The sequence below is a fragment of the Thunnus thynnus genome, chromosome 13, assembly GCF_963924715.1.
Source record: "Thunnus thynnus chromosome 13, fThuThy2.1, whole genome shotgun sequence".
Taxonomy (NCBI): domain Eukaryota; kingdom Metazoa; phylum Chordata; class Actinopteri; order Scombriformes; family Scombridae; genus Thunnus; species Thunnus thynnus.
In genome coordinates this window covers 20,596,264-20,618,540 of record NC_089529.1, presented here as the reverse complement: position 1 = coordinate 20,618,540, position 22,277 = coordinate 20,596,264, and the positions used below count along the sequence as shown (strand labels likewise).

Genomic DNA, 22,277 nt, shown 5'->3' with positions numbered 1-22,277 from the left:
GTGTTCTTCCATTTAGGTTTTACCAGTGTGCACAACATAATTATAATTATACTGCAGCTTTAGAAATGTAGGTTTGTTAGGAAATTTAAGTTGCGTTCAATCAAACATGCACTTAAAGTCAATTACAACTTTGTGTGGAAACATACAATGATCAATTATATTTTTCCAAGTAACTTTTTAATATGGACGTTTTGACAGGGAATTGGCCTGGATGAGAAAAATATTAAAAAACCTAAGAATTTCTCAACATGTCAATATACTGTCGATGTATCAAAACATAGAATTGACCATTAGAAACCAATGTAGACGATTAGTTAATCACCAATTAGTTGTTTCTTAACCCTTAATCAATGAAAATGTACTGTACAGGTGGAAGTATACAGAAGATGGGAACTGAAATTGTAAATACAAGATAACACGTCTACATAAATGAGTATAATGATGATGTGAAGTATAGTAACGGTGTACTCACTCGGTGTGCCTATGTCCTTGGCAGTGCTCTTCTTTCGTAGAGGGTTCAGCGGGACCTGGACCTGAAGGACTTGTGACACCCTGTTCTGGGTTTTCCCCGAGGGCAGAGCCGACCGCAGAGACACCGGAGACATGTCCGACTTGGTGGAACGTCTCTCACTCAAGTTCTTTGACACTGCAACCACAAGAAGATGAAAAATGTTACTTTAACGGTACTCTTCTTGTGCAGTTCAACTATTCAGTGTGAGATATGTTACTTGTGGGGAAAAAATGCCAAGTTAACTAGGCAATATACCTCCCTGAAGTGGATAATATAATACAGATTTGTTTACTAACAAACAATACTATAATATATCAAAGAACAGTTCAGTTAACATCAACATCAGATGCCTTAAATGTATACCAGAACTGATAAACAATAATTTCACACACTTTTTCATGCTGGCTCTTTTTTTGATCTATAAACCTTTTAAGACTTACATTACCTACATGCTCTATCTTGAAGTGACCTAAGGCAAGATGATCATACTCTAAACCGATAAAGATATCACTTTAGCATACTGATTTTTCTGGGCACTGTCATAGTTATAATATTAGGTAGGATTTGATTAATATTATGGGCAAATACTGTCCTCTCACAGCTGTTATGATGAACCAATAATGCACTGATACAATTCAGACAAACAAAAAAAAGGGAGAATTTTTGCATTCAGGTTATGCAAAACTTAAAAGTAAAATCTTATAGTATTGTGTACATTCTTTGTTCTGCAGAGAGTTTGGATGATACTGCGGTATCTTTCACTCGATCGATCAATTTCCTCGTTATTTTCTGCAGGACATTTGCAAAAACACTAGATGGCACTGCAAGCCAGTAGTACAAATGTAACCTGTGTACACTTAAATGAACTTGACCTCCATTTTTTCCAGCATTAAATTTCCTTGTGTTAAACCAAAAACATATTTTGAGCAGTACCAAAATATAAAAAAGTACATACATATAAATAAAAACGGTTTTGTGGACATGTTAAAATCTATTCAGTATGTATTTGTACCTTTTTTTCGATTCCAAATCATACAAACAGGCTCATGTGCATGTCGTGCAGTACAAAGGCATTATACAACCATAGTAAATTATATTTCTGGGTCATCTACAATTGCTGAGGAACTGTTGAAAATTTGGTTCGATCAGTCTCTGCTGGGACTGTATGACTCACAGGTGCTGTAGGCCGGCTCACACTGCAGGGACATGATCTGGTGTTTCTCCTCGTCTGTCTCCACCATCAGGTTCGACAGGTACTGCTTCACCTTTCTGGCCATCTGAGCGTCTTCATACAGCTTCTTGGCATTGAGAAGCGAGCTGCGACGTACTCGCTTCTTATGGGCGCCGCCCTGCACGTCTAGCATGTTGGAGTTGGTGCTGCCCTGACTCAGAGACCTGATAAGAGGAAGGAGGAGGAGGAAAGAAAGGACAGGTAGGAGGATAGCGAGGAAAGAAGAAGAGGAGACAAGAAATAAAAAATGAAGAAGCAGAAGGAAGAAGTGGGATAAAGTAAACAGAGTAAAGAAATATAATGACATGTGGGAGGAATTTAGAGAAGCGAAAGGAATGGGTGAGGTGTTGATGGATGAACAGAAGATGACAGATTGATAAAGATGAAACGGCAGACGATTAGAGGGAAATAAATGAAAAAGATAATACAGAAACAGGAGAAATGCACATGAAAGTCCAAAGACAGAAAACAAAAAGACAGATTGAGAGAGGGAAGAAAAGAATGGTACACAACAATCAGTTCAATCACCAACAAAATAGGCACAACTACATTCTTACCAAATACCTCTTCTACCATAGAATCTGTACATCTGTCTTTGTGTTGGGGCATAGCATTTTAAAACAGGACCATGCAACTGGGAGGGAAGTAGCTCTCGCTGGTGTGCCATGCTATCACAGTACAGAACAGCAGAACATTCTGTCAGATGGAGGCAAAAAGGGTTAGGAAACAAAAGATGCACAAGATTCGATATGGGTAATATTATGCCAGGATGCAGATATGAACAAACACCAAACCTGAGTCAAATAGTATCTGTAAATACTTCTAATCGTTTGTTTTAAATTGGAGTTTACTAAACAGGCTTTTTAGCTGTTTTACTGTGTTTATTTGAATTTTAATATGTAATTTTCAGCATGTTATGAGCAGTCACATTTGTACTTAAACAGTGTCCTTGCTGGGACTTAAGAATTTGTTGATTTCTTGGTCTGTATTGCATTTTTGTCCAAGTTCTCTTTTCACAACATTTGTTTGACTGTGTACTTGTATATATGGATGAATGACATTAACTAAAATCACTAACTTTCATATGAATGTGTTTATAAGTTGGGATGCACCGATCCCTGATACTGATCTTACTAAACAGGACTGAGTTTTGGCCCGATGTGTTAAACCCCTTATGCTCTAAGCTGAATGTCAACTGATATGAGAGTGGTATTGATCTTCTTATCAAACTCTAGAGGAAAGAAAGCGAAAATCCAAAATATCAAACTATTCCTTTAAAAAGATATATGAAGTTACAGCCTTTTATTACCTTACATTGACTTCAATGACTTCCACACAGTAGGATTGTGTTTGAGAGATCCAAATTTGGCAAAAACAGAGCCTTAGTATCAAATTGGCACTAGCTATTGGCAGTTATCCTAACTTTACGTCTGGGAAGATGTATCAGGAGAGAAAAAGTTGGATTGGTGCATCCCTGTTTAGAATTTCCTATCTATTAAGAGGGTATAATGAGGTAAAAACAAACACTAAGTATTATTTCAAGCTACTATGTGACTCAACCATAGCATTGTATGGACAGGGCAAACAATTAATGGGTCAATGATGGACTTGAGTATGGTTCAGGTGAATGGGCACTGCAAATGGAAGGGTTAATCACACACACAAGCACAGGCAGACACATAAGTGTACACTGAGATAAAGTAAAGGGGGGACATGCAGTTTATGGTGGTGGGCAACAAAGTAGGGATGCAAGGTGGATTGAATTTCTGCTGGTCCAGACCGAAACGGGAAAAAACCGGCACCAGGACAAACTTACCCTAAACTTTTCCACCTCTTCTTCCTGCAAGCAAGAGGCGTGAAGATTGAAGCGTGACTTAAAGACAAGTTCAGGGGTCAGGGGGGAGGAGGCGGAGACAAGACTATGTAGAGGTCATGCCACCACAAACAAAACAGAAAATGATTGGAGATGGGAGGACACCAGACATAGGACATCTCCCCATATCAACCTGAAGAGTGTGATTTATGGCCTTGTGCATCAAGAAAAAAGGTCCTTGAATCACCTTTTTGAAAAACTTTTGTTTTATCATATGTGATATAAAATAAAAAGTCTTCTTGTGATTCTACTCTGATGTCTTAAGCTTGTAGTATTAAGGGAGTGTCTGCAGGGGGCAGTCATGCACTGCAGCAGTGACAGACTGTGATAAACACACACAAACTTAGTGATACAAAATACACACTGCAGTTGGCATCAATTCTACCTCCAGTTCCTGTCGATCCATGCCCTGCGCCCTTGTGTCGTTACATTCCAGCAGAAGAAATGCAATCGAAACACAGCAAGCCATGAACTGGACAGGAAGTGAATGGGAATTGATCAAACCAGACCTTGAGTGTGTGCCTGATCCTGTTGGTGAAGGATCCAGGTTGGTTGGTTGGTGGGTGGAGGCATGGTGCAGTGGTTCCCCTTTTTGCCCACATTTGTAGTCTTCTGCAGTAAGCCTGGAATCTACATTCCTATTCTGGATTTTCTGAACTCAAGCCTCTTTCTGAGAAGTGTCAAGTTTTACTACAGTCTAACTGATGGGAAACAGGAAGAGCCAGTTTCAAAGATACACATATTGAAGGAAGTTGCGGATTTGGTGTCACTTCTGGGAAAATTTAACCACAATAAACCGCTACAATTTCACTTATTTGTTACAGTAAATCAATTGGAAACTGTCACACTACACAATTTAACATTCATTGTGTTATGATTTCTGAGCCATAAATTTCCATTGACTTTGAAAAAAAATGCCAAAATGTACATTTTCATGATATCAGACTGATGTTTGCAGTTTTCCCTTCTTAGGGGTAATTTTTGGTTGTGACACTTCTCGGGTTCAGCTAATTAAAGCTCCTTTGTATAGGGGAACACTGAGAATTAACTTATTTTTTTACTGGGATTGTCTCATTTCGCTACAAAGAACAAGCCACTAAAATAATTTGAATGATATCACCACATAAAAATTCTAAAATTAGGGGCCTTTAACTTCATCACTGGTGATTTCAAACAGCTTTAAGTGACCCTTATCTGTGAAACTGGCTCCAATAGCATCAAGTAAAAGCAAAAATGGTCAGTCTTGACAAGAAAAGGTATCAGAACAACCAACCTCTGTCTGAACATGAGGGCGGGGTCCATGTTGGCCGAGGTCATCCGCACCACATGTCTGATCTCCTTGGCAATCATCCTCAGCTTCTCAAAGTTCACAAGACCGTCTACGTTGGAGTCATTGCCTGGGAGGACAAACAGACACACACAGATACATGCACAAACAGTAAGTGTGATGTCAGCTGCCAACATTGTAATGGAGATAAATGATATGAAATGATATTCTGGGACATTTCCAAGATGCAATTTGCAACAATATTTCTAAGATGAATCTTCAAAGTAAAAATCCCCTTGTTCTTGTCTCCTTCATTCCTCTCGGAGATCAAAGTGTTGACTTTCTTTCATAGTGAATCATGCTGAGCCATTAGAGATTTTTTTTCAGCTTGAGCAATTCCTAACATGTCCAGTAATAGACATTTGTGAGACAAAACCTTTAAGGAGAAGTCAGCTTGAGTATCTTTGACCTGACTAAGTGTGATACCTTACAAAGGCAAGATGGGGAAGCATTAAGCAGATGTTAACCTCCCGAGTGAGCCTGAAATTGACCTTCCGCACCACAAAGAGGAAGTTAACCCAACAGAATGTCAACCCTGAGAAATGAACTCAGCTTTTTAACACATGTAAAGAAACTGAAGCTACATGTGAATATGCTTAAAAAAAAAAGGAATTATGCCATCTACCTTCATGTAAGAAGGTGAGGTCCTTCTTGACCACTGGGAACAGTGGGATGATGGGTGGCTGCATGCTCTGGCTGCTCAGGACGTTGCGGTACTTGGCCATGTTCCTGGACGGGTCGAAGACGTCCTGCAGGTCCCCGAACAGCTTCTCGTACTTGCTGGGCAATTTCTCCCACGAGCTCCGAAGCCGAGCCACCGGTGCCAAGTTTAGACCGCTGTGTGAGGGAGGGTGTGGGGGAGCGAGAGGGCAGAGATAAATGGGTTATGGTGGGAAGAAGGGAGGGGAAGGATAGAGGTAGATATGAGGAAGCAGAGGAAGATAGAGGAGAAAGAAGAAAGGAAACCCTATACTGACATTTGCACAATTACTACTTTACTTAAGTAAGCAAGGGACCTATTTTCCAGAGCAGAAGACCCCTTGAAGCAATGTCAACACTGAGCACACTCACATATGTTTGTCTATATACTGGTGATCTTTTATTTTAGCATTAAAAAAAATGTTGATGTTGCTTTCAGCTTGCAGTATACATACGATAGGTGCGGTTTGTCACAAAGGATAAAAAAAGAGTACTATAACATTTGGATAATCACACTAGATGAAGTGTGTTAAAAACCATTTACTACATGTTTAAATACTGCCTATAAATGTTAAATATGGTTGGATTAAAGTAAAGAGTTACCCTCTCTTTTTATATTACCCTCCTTACCCCTGGCTCTCTCTTCTGTTTCTCTTTTGCAAAAGAGATCTTGATATCAATGAGATTTCCTGAATAAATAAACCTTAACTAACTAACTAACTCTTTATTTCCCAACTCATCATTTCTACCACTTTCTCTTTTTCTCCTATTTTTAAACACTTCACCCCATAAATGAACAAATCATCAGTTTTCTCCCACATAAAAGCATGTTAAGGAGGGGCTTTTTATTTCAAACAGGCCGGGGTGGAAGTCCTCCACTATAAAATGCTTTGGGAAACCCTGCATGTTATCTTTCCTAAACACACACACACGCGCACACACACATCAGAGATGCCCCTGGTAGGTTATGCATCAGAGAGCCATATGTGCGCAGACATCATACTGTGCGGAGGAGTGTAAAGAGACGTAGAGGTCAGACTCTTCTGCTCTGAAGTGCCTTTTACAGCAGTGAACAGAGGATCAACATACTGCTGAGCTCCTTAAACTGTGAGTCAAGATCTAGAGTGGAAGCAGGCTCTGTCCCACATGATCCAAAGTAACAAGAGGACGGCGAATATCAGTGAGACTCAAACATGTACCCATGGTATATTTAGAAAAAGTCAAGATAAGGTTGTTTTCTGTAAACCAGAATAACCAAAACCATAATCACAATATATTACATTTACTTCTGTAGACAATATTTTCTTGGATAATTTATACAGAAGACTGAAAAGAGCACACAGCAACACGAAACACTAATGTGTGTAAAAAACAAAGTAACCAGGTTAAGGCTAAAGAGAGAGCACGACATGAGAGACATCAGAGAGAGCATGTCTTTTGAATAATTATTCTTGAGAGCGGGATGCTGTTGCAACAGTAAAATGAGCAAACATGGAGTAAGACATAAGAGTTGTTGAGTGGCATCATCATCATCATCAGGTTTCACTGACACAGTCTGGCAGTGAAACAATGATGTTAACAGATGTTAAAAACGATTAGTTTAGCTTAATCATGTCTCTGCTCTCATCCAGTGGCTCTGCAGGATGTCCATATTCATCTTTAAAATCATCTCAATATATCAAAAAAGCATCTTAGTGATGTTACCTGTACTTTTTCTTGCTCCAGTTCTAATATTTTCTTATCTGTTTATTTAGTATAATCTCTTTTTATTGCGTTGTATTTAATTATTTTTTTGTTTGCACAATGTAACTTTGTATTGAAAGGTGCTTTGTAAATATGTGTGGACACACACACACACAAGGACACACAAGTATGATGGGTTCAAACACAATCATATTTCAGTGTTCATTCCCAAAACACACAACCAGCATTAACTCCTTGTGTGGTTTTTGACCCTTACAAGAGAGCCACAGTTACATACATCCTCGGCTCAGTCCAACAGCCGTCTAGAGCCAAACCACAGAGTGCAGAGGGAATTAACAATAGCCACAAACAATGCATGTAACCGTTGCTATGGGACTCTTGTTTTAAATGCAGTGAGGTTGCAGAGTCTGTGTGGTCTGGGGCTGATTCAGTGAGCTGACAAGAGGGGAAGGGGAGGAGGTGAGGCTGGTTCTCCTGTGGATGTAGCGATGGAGACCAGTGGCTAAGGCTCATTTAGCACAAAGGCTGTCAAGGGAGATGACGTAAATGCACAGGGATGTGCAAACTAGCTGTCTTTGACACTACTATACGTAATTTGAGGAGAAAATAAGGAAAATTCTGAATAATTGTGTTACCACGCTTTCGGAAGACAATACACGCACGCTCCCTTTTTGTAAGTTTCTACGCTGAGCCCACCTGATGATAGCGAACATGGAATTGAAGTTCTTGCACTCTCGGCAGTGCAGGGCGATCTTAATGAAGTGTTTGATGGTCTTCATCCTCTTCAGGGCATTGGGCTCCTTCAGAATCTCTGTGGCGACCCAGAAGGTCTCCTGGTTGATCACCTCTTCAAACTGTTTCAGATTGCCACTTCCTACCGAGGAGTCTAGTTTAAACAAGTCGTCCACGTACCTGAGAACCGAGACAAAGAAGTTCAAATAATCTTTTTTTAAAATAGCTTACAGTTCAGGGGAAAATAAGACTCCAAGGAAATAATCATTTTTGAACCACACAGATAATATATTAGTATACTATCAGAGCAATTCAAATATCCTGTGATGCTCAATATAGCAGCTGTAGTTTTATTTCCTCTTATTTCCTCCCCTCGGCTTGTTTCTTTGTCATTTGTCTTGACTGTTATGAACTTTAAAATGTAATTAAGATTAAACTGCCAAACAGCTTCATACTCTGTGGACTCGATGTTCCTGAAGAGCTCAAAGTCTCTCATGGAGAGCTGGGCAGCGACTTCCATGGTGCTGAGCTGCAGCAGCGAGATCTGACTCTCTCTGAGGAGGTCCTGGGCATCGTCGTCTGAACACAACGTCTCCGTCTCCATGTTGTTCTTCAGGTAGTACCTACAGGACAGGAGAGGGAGAGGGTAAGATGTGAAAGTTTGAGCATTTGTATTAAGTAAAAATATTTGTTAATGCTTTTTTTTTTTTTGGTATCAAGCTCAGAAAAGATCCACAGAGGAAAATAGTTTAGCTTCTACTATAGTTGGTCCTGCTGTGGAGACAATCACACAAACATATAACCATCTAACGCAATAAAAGTGTAAAGTGATGAATTTGTAAAATTCTCGGACTTCTTCTGCCAATTTATTACATCTCACAAGTGTATGATATTTATAAAACCTCATGCCAACATAAAGCATGCAGAATACAAAACAACACAATTAAAAGAATAATTAATATATCTAATCCTCTGAATCTAAAGACTGGAAGGGAGGATTAACTAACAATAATTGCAAAGAGTGCACAATATGCAAGATGTAAAATACTTTAGGAGTGATATCACCTCTGTATATTTTTAGAGCTGAAAAACTATGGTAGGTACAAGATCTGCAGTATCCTTAAATGTTTTAATATAGTCTGCAGAGGCAGACAAGTGGGTGGACAGGACCTACTTTTTCAGCTAGCTGTAACTTTGTGCACATCCAAATAAATCTAGATAAATCTCTTGAATGTTCCTGTCATTCACATTTCATCTTAAACGGGCACATTCCCTGTCTCCGTCTTGAGATTAGTTTGAGGAAAGGGAAAGGCACTGGTGGTATTGATAGATTAGGGCCATCCTTTCCCTTGGAGTAAAGAAGGAGAGAGACAGAGTGAGAGAGACGCTCTAAGCAGCAGACAGGTTAGAAAGTTGACAGGTGCCTGAGAGGGGAAAAAAAAGCTATTTCTCTTTAATCCTGATCTCAAGCAGTTTTGTGGGAGAGCTTCCAGCAGCAGACCATCTCTCTTACCTCGTTATGTGCTTCTATGTTTATAAATCTAACCCCCCCCCCCCCCCACCACCACCCTCCGCTGCCACTCTAATGGAGCTGTAATGTGGTCATCTACGAATGCAGCACCTCAGCGCCCCATAGACCTACAGCGAGCAACCCTCAGGGGCAAAGTGCTGGCATGGATGTAACTCTAAATTACCCTCAGTTACTCTGCCAGAAGACCTGGAGAAAAGAGCAACTGACAAGACGATACAAGAGCAAGTGAGGTGAGAAGATCATGGTGTATCTGCAAGCTGCATCAAGCTGAATCTACATTTAGTATAAAATACAAGACATATTTCATACTCAGACACGAGTTGGAACATTTCTGACGGCTTAAAGGGCTGTTTTCACAGCTTTAAGACATTTTTAGTACTTTCTAAGGACCTGTAGATGCCCTAAATTAGCATGTGTTAAGAGGAGAGGAGATTAAATTAATGATGGACAGTGGTGGTGATAACAGAATTGTGGAGGCGAAGTCACTGGAACCCAGCCATTGTAAATGGCCGTTGGTGGTTTATGGGTGTTTGTATCTGTGTGTGTGTGTGTGCTGAGCTCAGGATTTCCTTGCTTCCTCTATATGTATATTGGCAGTGTGTACAAGTCATGCTATTGGCTTGGCCTGTCCCCTGTTAGACCCTCTGTCAATCATCAGCTGCAGAGAGAGAGGGGAGGGAGGCGAGGGAAGGCGAGATAGATGGAGAGAAGAAGAGACAGAGATATATTTTCCTTCTGCTCCGGATAAATACAACTACAGCAACCTGTGCCGAATAAACTCTACATGTACATCCTGCTGACACTGCACCATGTATATGTATATATTTAAAAATACTGCCAAACATGACAGTGGACTGTCAGCATGTCAGTAATGGCACCAAGATAAAGATTCTGCAGAGGTGAATGTTTTACTTTGACATAAATAATAACTAACGTAGGATATGTATAAAGAAAGAGGAGATATTTATAGCTGGTGCTTTCTCACACCTCTACAGTAAAACCAACCTTTTTCTAACCAATATCTGACAGTATGACTATTAATTTCCCTGTAGCTCAGCCATCCATCAAAAAAAATACAGGGAGGGTGTTTCCATGAGTGTCTTGTAAGTGAGCAAGTGTGTTTCTAAATGCGTATCCATACATGCTTGAGACTTTCATAGTAAGAATTTGTGTGACTATTTGTGTCGGGTATTGAATATGTACGGTTGCATATATACAGTATATGCATGTCTATATGGATGTGTATAGACACGTGAGCGTATATATAAGAAGGTGAGTGCCTGTGTCTATATCTTTGTATATGCCTGTGTGTGTATGAATAATTCCAGACATGCCATGCTGTCTGCTGAGGCCTCCGCCCCTGACAGAGGATGAAATATTCATGCTAACCTAGTTGGGTGGGGACTGATGAGGGTCCACAGGAGATGAGGAGAGAGGGAGAAAAGTGTGAAAAACTAAGGGAGAAGTCCTTTTAATGCAGACTCTACGGCTGCAGAGCGATCAAAGCAATGCCCAGAGCTAAATGCTAACATCAGCATGCTAACATGCAGATGTTTAGCAGGTATAATGTTTACCATGTTCGCCTTTTTAGTTCAGCGTGTTAAGCATACAGAGTGAAGATTTTCAAGTTGAAATGGAAAAGAAACTGTACTGAACACATGCTGTGAACTGTAATTTTATTTTGTTTTTAAATGGGACAAACTGCAGTTTGTGTTCTGCTCATAGTAGCAACTAAAATTTTCCCAGTACTTCTAAGGGGTAACACCACTTGATTTATCATTCTTCTTAAGTAGGGCAGTAGTTCTGAGTCCTGTTCCTCAAGACCTGGATCCCTGCTAGTTTTCATTCAAACCATTTACTCAAGAACTGATTCATAACTTGGAAATGTAAGTGAAGGAACAACATCACAAACTAGTACCTTGTATTCCCAGAAGAGAACCACTGCTCTAGGAGAACTTAATTAGTGTGTGTGTATATATATATATATACATACACACTAATTAATTGTGTATTTGTACTGTACATGATTGACTTTCTACTAAAGCTAAAAAGCACAGAGCAAAGACTCGAATTGTTATGGCATGAACTGGAGCTGCAAAGTTAGTAGTGATTTGGGAAAGACATAGTATCGGATGTGATTATCATACAGTACAGGGCTAGAAATCTACCCATAAAATAAAGCTCACTGTAGCTTTACAAAAAAGAGAGCATTGTGGCCTTGTTGTAATTTAAAAAATTTCACTAACCCATAAATATTCTGAAAAACAAAGTAAGAAGACATGCCCAGTTTTTATAATTCTGGTCTTTGAGTCCAGGCACTGTGGCTCGTGGCTTTGGTTTAGTCATTCAAACCTTCAACACGACATAGGTCGACATAAATTCTCAAATTCTCTGTTCCACTTCCAGTTGCTTTCTGTCCAAGATTCCCACTGTGGATCTGAAGTAAATACATATCCATACATATTTCCATGACTAATGTGCTTCCCTGATCGAGAAATATTGTTGCTTCCTGGTTCATTTTGGTACTGTTTGTTGTACTCTACATATGCTGCAAAGACAGAAACGCTCTCATGTCCTCTACATTTGGGCTCATTGTAGAGTAAAAGCAGCTGACAACTACGATCTAAGGCGAAATACATGTATATAATTTTCCAAAGTTCGATAATTGACACCAGTGGGTCTCTTACCTGCCGTTAAGCTGAATCCGATCAGCCAGTTTGGAGAGCTGGTCGGGCAGGCGGCGCTGTTTTATGACTCCCTCTGGGCTGACTGATACCTCGCAGAGAGAGTAAGTTTCGGGTGCTGCAAGGAGGCCGAACTCATTGACAGTGTGAGCGACCACATCCTTGGCAGTTGTATCCTTACTGATGATGATGTAGCAGCTCTGCTGATCGGCTTTGAACACCCGAATCACCTGGTCTGGGATGTCTGAGAGTGGAGGAAAAAGGAAAGAGGAGAGAATGAGGTTGGATGAGATGATAGTTACAGTACGAGGTGGCCAATAACGTAGCAAATGCCAATAATGCCATAAAATTAAATGTAATGAAGTCTATGACATAGTAAAACAGTCATCTAAAAGCAGTTTTGTAATTTTGGGCATTTGTCTTTCTCTGAATACTGCACCATGAAGTGATCATTATAAAGTGTGAGCTGTAGCAGTAATGGCAGGAATGCTATAAGGTACTAATTTCATATTTTATTTCCATTACATTATTGAAAGGTGTCCAGTGACAAGACTTATTACCTCTACTGTGTTCAGATTTGCTGAGCTGACTATTCTGCTTTACTACTTTGGTGTAAAACCAAATGGGCAAAGGGTCAAAGATAGAATGGTTTCCTGTTTTTCAGTTGCCTACATCCAACATTTCTGAATTATCCTACAGTTCATTCAAATCCAAACAATCTGTTTCATCTATTTTCCAGCCTTTCTGTTAAATATATCCCGTCAGTCTTTATGTAAAGCCAGTTTTCTAATGGACCTGCATGATGATGCCGCACGTGGCTGAAAGGATATTTTTCATCCAACTGCGAATTTTCTACAGGACTACCTTTAGTTAAATGACATTATTTGCTCTTTTTATGTTAGTGGCAGTTATGTAACCTGACGCGACAGATGGTTTGTTACATAGAACCATCTGAGAAGTCGTCCTTAGAAACTGTTTTGAAAAGGACAGGCACTTCCAAAAAAATACTTGGCAGGATATTGGATGAACCATCTGTCCATCACCGTCTATCACGGGCTATCGCTTCTCGCTATCGTCACACATAAACCACGCCCGTAGCTGCCAGTAATTCTAGGACAATGATTGGTCCAAACCACTGGTGGTTTGGCCACAAGCAAAAAACTTGAAGCCTGACCTAAATCACTTACTTATCTATATTATGTAATATATCATTTAAAAGCTCTGAATGCAAAAGAGAATAATAAATGAAAACCAACTGAACTACATCATCTCTTATAATGAGATAATGGGATATACTGTATTATTGTTTAAATGACTAAATCAATACCAAGATGCCAAAATAGAAGCTTATAAGTTAGTGGTGACCATAGATTCCCGGGGCAGCTGATGCTGGAGAAGCTGCATGTGACTCACATGGTGCGATGTGTGTTAAATAATGGAAATGTTCCCCATGAGTGAAATGCTGCATTAAAGATCCCTGTGTTTGAGTAAGGAAGAGGGTACGGCCCATTAGCCACAGGCAGCCAAAGAGCTTTAAAACAATGAGGCATGAACGCTGCACAGTGACAAGTGGAGAGCGAGTCCGACAGTCTAAATGAAGCTGTCATACAGCTTCAATGTGTGTGTGTGTTTGCATGCTTAAAACGGAGGGAGATCACAAAGAGAAGAATGCGTGAAGAGAAAAATAATAGGTGTGTTTGACTGATGAGTTTGTTCAATTGCATGTTTATGCAAATACACACACATCCTTTTCTTATGTTTACCAAGCAAAGGAAGGTTAATCATGATCAGACACAAAGTCATTACCTTCACCCTTATTAACGCGGATCTCTGATCTGTGACTGTGTGGGTCTTTAGGTGAGTGAGTGGTGTGTGTCTGTTTATATGACAATAGCTGGGACTCCTTTATTACAATCATTACAGCAGCATCAGCAGCAGCAGCAAAGTAAGTAGAAACAAATCGCTGACGGCAAAGCCAATAACAATAATGTTAGAGTGAATGCTGATAATCAATCACCTCTGCTTGTTTAGAGAGCTGCATCTGTGGATGTGTGTGTCAGTGTGTGTGTACAAACACAGAGGGCCTATATGTTTTTTTTCAGTAGCTGCAAAAATTAGTCGACAGAAAATTAATCGCCGACTTTTTTGATAATTGAAGAAATGCTCAAATTTTCTTGTTCCAGCATCTTAAATGTGAAATTTTTCTAGTTTCTTTAGTCCTCTATGATAATAAAGTGAATATATTTGGGTAATGGACTGCTTTGGACAAAAACAAGACATTTTAGGTTGTATCTTGGGCTTTGGGAAACGGTAATCAACATTTTTCACCATTTTCTGAAATGTTATAGACCAAACAAATAATCATTTAATCGAGATAATAATCGATCGATTAATGGAAAATGAAAGTAATCGCTGGTTGCAGCCTTAACTGTATAAATAAAACAGAAGTGAGGATTTCTTTGCGGGAAGTTGCATCAGTTTGGATGTGACTGAGTGTAAACATTTTCTGTTGCTTTCTGTTTCTTTTTGTCTGGTGTTCTGACAGGAATGTCTCAAAAAAACAAAACAAAAACAAGAACAACCTTTTTCCTACTTGCACTCTACATATGCTGTGTTATTCTGTTAATGTTATTTTATGAGTCATGTTAATCATGTTTTCTATAACTTCACTTGATCTTTAATATATCAGTACCTTGCATTCATATTTATAGTCTTTCACCAACTTATTGCTTGATATGAATGCAAACATTCAGATGTTTACTCCGTCTTCTATTTTTGCTGATTCCCAGAATGTGGACTTGCAGATGTTTTGATGTTGAGGGCCCTTCTTGGCTATTAATGACCTCTCTATGGACTGTACTGTGAGGCTATTGATTTGAATCACATCACATGAAATATACACTTTATATGCCGGTCAAATGATTATTGGATTTCATTCTGAAGAAAATGATATGTGCAGAAAAAACGAATTCTTAGCACCAAAAATGCAAACACTGCATCAGAATTTATAAGTGTGTCTTTCCCTCCTTGTTTTCTGTGTTGCTACAGTAGCAGAGCTCCTCTCTGTTTGTGTGCAGCAGGGTGGTGAGGTGAGGGTGGGTTGAGTGGAAGCTAAACGCTTTGTGTCTCATTAGCTGTGATTTGTGATTAGAGTGTGGGAAGCTTGCTGCTAAATAGCCGGCTATCATATCCGTGGGGGCCTAATCATATTAAATCCTCTGGACGAGCTGCGACCCGACCTGCACACAGGAGGACGATCGCTACCCATCCAGCAAAACATCCAATCAATTATCATCTTTAATAAGGTACCATTCATTTCCATCAACACCTGAGAATTCATTTATGGACTGAGACTGAAGAGGATTTGTACACAAAAAAAAAAATCTTGGGGTTTTTGCAAACACAACCTTAGACAGACTATACTCTTCACATAAGTCTCAGTGTCCTCCTCCTCCTCCTCCTTGCACTGCTTTCTACTTCTCTGTTTGCCAAAGCTTTTCCCAGTCACTCCATCATACAGTCAGAAGGCATAAATCACATGTTAAAGCATCCAGAGCAGAGGAGGGCAGGGCCTGATGGTTTGAGGTGCTGAGTGAAGTGGAGTAGCTGGGGTTAAACACCAAGGCTCTAATAAATAAACACACACACACAAAAAAAAGAAACCCAAGACTAACGCACACAAAAGAATCTCTTAATGTGCTTGTGAGGACATTTCATTGCTCAACACCCATCTAAGTGTAACCCTTAAAGGATAAGGCTAGCGGTGATATCTTGTTTTTCAACCATGAATTTGCTAGCAAATGTCTGTGTAGCCGATCTAAAAGTTTTTTATTTAAAACAATGATGGTGCGTTATGGTCTCTTGGTCCCTGTCTTGCATCTATCTATTTCTAATAAACCAATTTCACTGCTGATAGATGTATGAAATATGAGATTTTTATGAACTGGGTGCAGATTGAATCACCACTGTTTTCTTTAGAAAAGCACAACAGACGTTTATTTTAGTGAAAATGCCAAACATGATTACTTCAACCTTAAGCTAACCAAACAAAATGTCCTCACAGTGATACTCATACGCTCTCACAAGGACAGATATACAAGTGGGAGAAGCATGAACACAGCCACAAGGTCTAAACCCAGAGCCTGAAGGGTGCAGTTCAGCCTCAGGAGTGTGGAAAAAAAGCTCATGAATGAAAGAATATGAAAAAAAAAAAAAAAAGCCAAGATGGAGGGGACATTTGGGAGGAAATCATTTTCTGAATCAAACAGTTGCATTGAAGGTATTTATACTTACAGTACAGTCCCAAGGCTTGGCAAGCAGAGAAGAGAACAAGAGAAAAAAAAACAAAAAAACAGTAAATATGAGAGAAAGAGAGAGTGAGGGAGGAGCACGAAACATAACAAAGCGGTTGGAAACATCATGACAGAAGAGAAAAAGGAGGGAAGACCAGTGGAGTTTCTACTGTAGCCTTAATCTGTTCATGGGAAACCAGAGGGGCCGGGTATGACTCATCATGTCGACACTAGAACATCTGTTTAAAATCACAGCGAGAGAGAGAGGCAAGAGGAGAGAGAGAGAGAGAGAAAAAGGAAGGAGAAACAGTAGGAGAGGGGAAAAAAAGAGACGGCGGGTAGAAGGAGAGAGACAAAAACAGTGGTCGAAACAAGTAGAAACCACACATGCACAGTAGATATTTGCACACTTCTGAGAAGACACAAACACAAGATATGTGCAAGTATGAGAAAACGCAAATAGCAGCCGACACAGAGAACACTTTGCTCTACCTTGAGACAAAAAGAGCAACGCGGAATTAACGGTGAAGCTCCATTTCTCCGACTGTGTCAGCTCAAGTGTGCCACATATTAGTCTTGTCTTTTCTATCAATTGATTACTCGTTTAGTCTATTAAATGCCAGAAAATTTTAAAAAGGCCCATCACAATTCCCTACAGGTCGAGGTGACTCTTCAATGTGATTGTTTTTAAAAGTTCTGTAGAAATCAAGATTTAATTACTCACTAGAAAATCAGAAATAATGTTTCTAATATGATTATTTAAGCAATTTAATCTGAGAAACACCTGGCATCTTAAAATAAACATAATAACAAAGATGATCCAAAACATTGACTTAATGAGACCAACACATAAAGACTCGGCGATAGTATGCTGCTCAGTTTATACTGCTTGGTATGGACAGTGGAAAAGTGATATAGATGCATCAGCAGTTCTTCTGATCCCTATGCTAATGTAATTACAGGTAAGACTTTGGAGGTATTACAAGCCCAGCAGAGCATCTGGAAAAGAGCTTTTTGTTTGAGCGGGCTGTTCTCCTCTCTACTATTAAATCTAATGGGAGGCCAAAGGACTGGGACAGACTAAAGGAAACTCGATCTAATGGCGGATGATTAATGTGGCACGGTCGGTGTGTGTGTGTGTTTGTACAGAAGTACAACACAGCCACATGTGATGTGTACATCTACAAACTGTGTGTAGGCGTGTGTATGTATGTGTGTAGCTCATTGACAAATGGCTGGTGGAATAAATCAGGACCATATTCACTGTCTCTCTCGTTCACCTTTCTTGTTCTCCCCTCTCAATCTTTCATTCTCACCGACACACACACACACACACACGCACACTCAAATCCACTGGGAGTGCCTCATGTTACTTTAAATAATTATGTGCCCAGAACCCCGTCTGACAGGAAAGGAGTAAATAAAGTCTCATAGTCCAGGAGGTTAATCCTTGTCAGTGGGGCACAATTCTGTGACAGCTTTGTGGCACTTCAAAAAGAAAGACCTTAGGTTGTGTGTAGTGTTTCAGTGAGGGTTTTTTGAGGTGTTTGCATGTGTTTCTAAGAGAGAGAAGGATAAAGAGTTTGTATTTGAGACAATCAAGTACACACTATATGGCTGCTTTATGTGATTATGTTCAACGGCGACAGATTGACTGTAGAGCGTCTCTCACTGAACGTCGGGAGTCCTTCACTCCACAAGTGGCGTTCGCCGCTAAATGAGGCCGAGGTCTCAAATTAAGTGTGACAAACATCTGTGAATGAGTGCATTGAATCGAGTGTACTCTAAAGTACTTACAGTTGTTTAATACATGAATATAAGTAACAAATATGATTTTTGAGATGTGTCTTGTCATATATATCTTGTTTCTGAAGATATATATATTCAAAAAGGTTAATGAAATACACGTTAAATGCATTTGGTAAGAAAGACGCAAAGAAAGAAACAGGATGCGATTTCTGATGCAGTCCCCCTCTGGGACATTTCTGGGACAATCATTTCTAGCAGTTACGACAACATTATTTGTACAAACAGCAAGACGCTACAGTTAAGTCCAACGGGGCAAGAAGCGCGAGCAGTCAGGTGACCAGACCAGACGATAAACAAGACTACAGTTTAGTTGATTATCTAAATCTTTATCACCTTATTTGGAGGTAAAACTGAAAGCAGCATAAACAAAAATGTATCTAATAATCCCTCATTCAATAGGAAAACACTGTGTGTGCGCACAGGAAGTCAAACTGTGACTGAACAACAGACAGTTTTACAGCCTTCGTTTTCTCTTCCAGATACATTTGGCTAACCTGGAAGTTTGTTTATAACCTGTCTGACCATGTTTTTTACTCTGTCTGGCTTCTTTTTAGTGACGTCAGTGTGTTCCAAGATCTCAGCAATAAATTGTGTGTACAATCCTGTTGTAAGTGATACCAACGATGGGCTGATCAATGTGTTATAGAACATAACCGAAAACTGGTCACTTTGAAACATCAGTTCAGATAGAACACAGCGGAAGAAGGATTTTCTATAGTTTTCCCCGTGATTTCATTAAATCAACATTTTTTTTCTTACCTGCAGGGTTGGAGAAGTCGAGGACGCTGGTGGCCGGCTGCAGCAGGTCGGGGCTGCTGGATGACAGGTTGCCAGGGATGGGCATGATGGCCACGCTGTGACGACACTGCTTGGTACCCACAATGCTGTCATCCTGAGACTGACCCATGCCACCATCACTAGAAAAGGAAAGCAGGGGCGGTAGAGAGGGTGCAGAGAGACGAGGGATGAGAAAGAGAAGGGGGGTGAAGTAGGTAGGGAGGGTAGGTGTGGGGGAAAGGAAGGATGGTATTAAAAGAAAAAGGGTTTGATATTATGAGAGAGAAAGAAAGAGAAAGAGAGAGAGAAACAGGATAATTAGATTTACTCCATAAGAGACAAACTTAATGTTCTAAAATGAAGGTGTTTATTTTGCAGCAGTAGACATTTTCTCCTAAAAAAAAATCCTCTTCCCCTGTGTTTTATGAGCTTTAAGCACAGGTATTGAAACGTGCGTATTTCCCTTCGTCTGGAGAACATATCAAAATCACAACTCATATAAACACAATAGAGAAAAAATATTAGATTTAATCGAAATGTCTACTCTTGCAGAATGTCAACACAAAATACCAATATCAGTATATTTTGTTTTTTTAATATGCAGCAGTGACACAGCTGAAGTTCATCCATGAGGCGGTTTCATGAATGGAAGTAACTGATAAGGAGCATTCACTGATAGAGAAGTTCACCAAACACACACACACACACACACACAAAGACACAAACACACGACACAAGAACAATGAGATACTGGTACACACGAGCTAACAGAGACACGAACAAGCATCACAAACAGCAGAACATGAAAGCACATGAAAAGTAATGATACATAATGAGTATTTTTAGCTCATTCAGATGATTTCCTGTGATTTGATTCACACATTTGTACTTTGTGTCCCTGCTCTTAGCTTTTGAATACATCTATGTGTGTGTTAGCATTTAGCCCTCTGTTCTCTTGTGTGTGTCCAGCAGTTGACTACATTATATGACTAAACCAGATCTGAGGGACAGACGCCTTTCCACCTGGCTCCTCAGCCCCGCTCAGGGATATGCAAACATCAACCTTTACGTTAAAGGCCTCGTTAGACCATCTGGATCTGCATACATGTGATGGAAATGGCAACTATTTTGAGACGAAACCCTCAGACAGACAGTTTGGGTATTGTGATTCTGAACAGCCCAGCCTCAAATGATAAATGTGGTTTTCTGAAGGTTGGAGAGATAGATTATACCTTCTTATACAGTTGTGGTAGCTTTTGGATAACTCAGACTTTCAGTATCTTTAGCATTAGCTAGAATTGACTATGAATTTAAAGCGGGTACATTTATAGCATTTCAAACTGCTGTAATAAGAACAGAGTCTGAGACGGAGAGAGTTCATCCTGTCCTGTCTGCATACTAATTGTGGCTTCCCTCTAGGTGTGTGTGTGTGTCTGTACAGTATGTACTGAACATAGTGCAGTAATGCAGAGGTTCCACTAACACAGCTGTGCGCTGCGGTAGCAAAGCCTCTGTGATCTGGGAGTCGCTAGTCGATAGGTACTGCACCGACAGGATGGAGGGAAGACAGGAGAGGAAAAGATGGGAGGGTTGTAAAAATGGATACAGGCAGTTGAAGAACAAAAGAGACAGAAATAAGAAAAAAACAGGTAGGTTAATAAATAAGTTGGGGGGTGGTGTAAAAAGAAAAAGAGAAATGAGATTTAGAAAGAAGATTGTGGTGAAATTGAAGCTGATAAGAATATCACGGGTCTCAAATTAGGCTAGACTGACATTGTCATTTCTTGGCTGTATCACATGTCTGATAATATTCACACTTTGAACAATGGAGGTCAAGACAGCGAGCAAATGACACCCGATGATGACGAGTATGGCAGTTCTACATTTTGAACCACATTCGCAAATATCACAGTCGAAATAACTGAGTTTTTAGATCAGTATGAGTTAAATATGGAACTATAAATGTGGAAAATGTATTTCTCTAATATGTTTAAAGTGCAGGTGTGTTGAATATTAAAGATCAAAAAACCAAATCCATCTGTAACCAATATCACTCTACTATTTAACACTGTATCAAATCAAGGAAAGGCCTCCTTCTTCATGTTTCCTGAATACATTTGGTTGAAAACCAGAAGGTCTAAGCCTGACTCCAGAAAGAAGTGGTGAATACAAATTTAATTGGGAGAATTTCAAAGTGAAAAAAAACAAAGGAACACCTTGACTCTGCAGAAAAAAGGCAGAAACAGTTGAAGGAGAAGGGATTCATATGTTAAAGGAATTAGCATGAAATCTATAAATGCGGTCCTCTGGTCATGTTGCTGAAGGTCAGTGGTACTGGTGAGTGTGTGTGTGTGTGACTTCCTGCTGTGTGCATGTCTGCAGATGGATACTGAATCAAATGGTTAGAGGAAGGGGAGTTTTGCAAGAGGTCTTACCCAAACAGGCCCCTGAAGCAGCGGAGACAAACGGGAGAGAGACGACATTGCAAAGCGTGAAAAGAAACCAAAAAAAGAAACAGAAGCAGAACTCTGCTGAAGTGATTCAGCAATACAAGTGAAGCAAAGTGACAATGTCTGTGCACACTGAAAACAACACAAACACACATGTATGTTGACAGAATATACAATAGCCAATGTTCGGACAAACTGACAGGTTTGCTGAAATAAACAGAAAAATGTCAGGAGCAATTTCCTACTGCCAGCATATTTTCATACACACCACATGACAGGAAATCGTAGGGTTAGTGAGGAAATTCAACTCGACTGTTTGACCCCATTCACAAATAACACAAGTGAGATGATCTGTCAGCAAATAGCAGTTGGTTGCTACTACACAGAAAATGTTAAAAACCAATACTTCTTTCAGACTTGTTAAAGACATTTTTAGGAAAAAAGAATGGCTAGCTGTGGATTTGACCGTATCAAACATACAAGAACAGATCTTTCACAGAAAAACAACATGTCTTTAAAGTTGGAGAGCAGATTTAGCAGGTTAAGGTTATCAGGTCAAATAGTAGACAAAATTATCAAGTTATGGACTAGTATTTACTGCTACTTTTGTGTTTGAGACATTTTTCAGGTACGGAGACATCTGATGGTATCTGATGA

At 39.8% G+C, this 22,277-nt stretch overlaps 1 protein-coding gene across 7 annotated transcripts in view; it reads right to left on the bottom strand.

Moving 5' to 3' along the window:
* The window catches only part of rapgef6 (Rap guanine nucleotide exchange factor (GEF) 6), a 158,611-nt gene that overhangs the window by 11,314 nt on the left and 125,020 nt on the right, over window positions 1-22,277 (bottom strand). For 4 of the 7 annotated variants that reach the window (XM_067608570.1, XM_067608571.1, XM_067608566.1 and 1 more), the window contains 10 exons: window positions 19,153-19,310; window positions 16,586-16,600; window positions 12,296-12,536; window positions 8,533-8,700; window positions 8,042-8,257; window positions 5,568-5,779; window positions 4,889-5,012; window positions 3,559-3,582; window positions 1,686-1,906; window positions 473-646 (listed from right to left, as the gene is read on the bottom strand). In XM_067608570.1, coding sequence (XP_067464671.1) covers window positions 473-646; window positions 1,686-1,906; window positions 3,559-3,582; window positions 4,889-5,012; window positions 5,568-5,779; window positions 8,042-8,257; window positions 8,533-8,700; window positions 12,296-12,536; window positions 16,586-16,600; window positions 19,153-19,310 — 1,553 coding nt within the window. The remainder of the gene's footprint in view (window positions 1-472; window positions 647-1,685; window positions 1,907-3,558; window positions 3,583-4,888; window positions 5,013-5,567; window positions 5,780-8,041; window positions 8,258-8,532; window positions 8,701-12,295; window positions 12,537-16,585; window positions 16,601-19,152; window positions 19,311-22,277) is intronic. The other 3 variants (XM_067608572.1, XM_067608567.1, XM_067608568.1) reach the window with 2 other exon arrangements.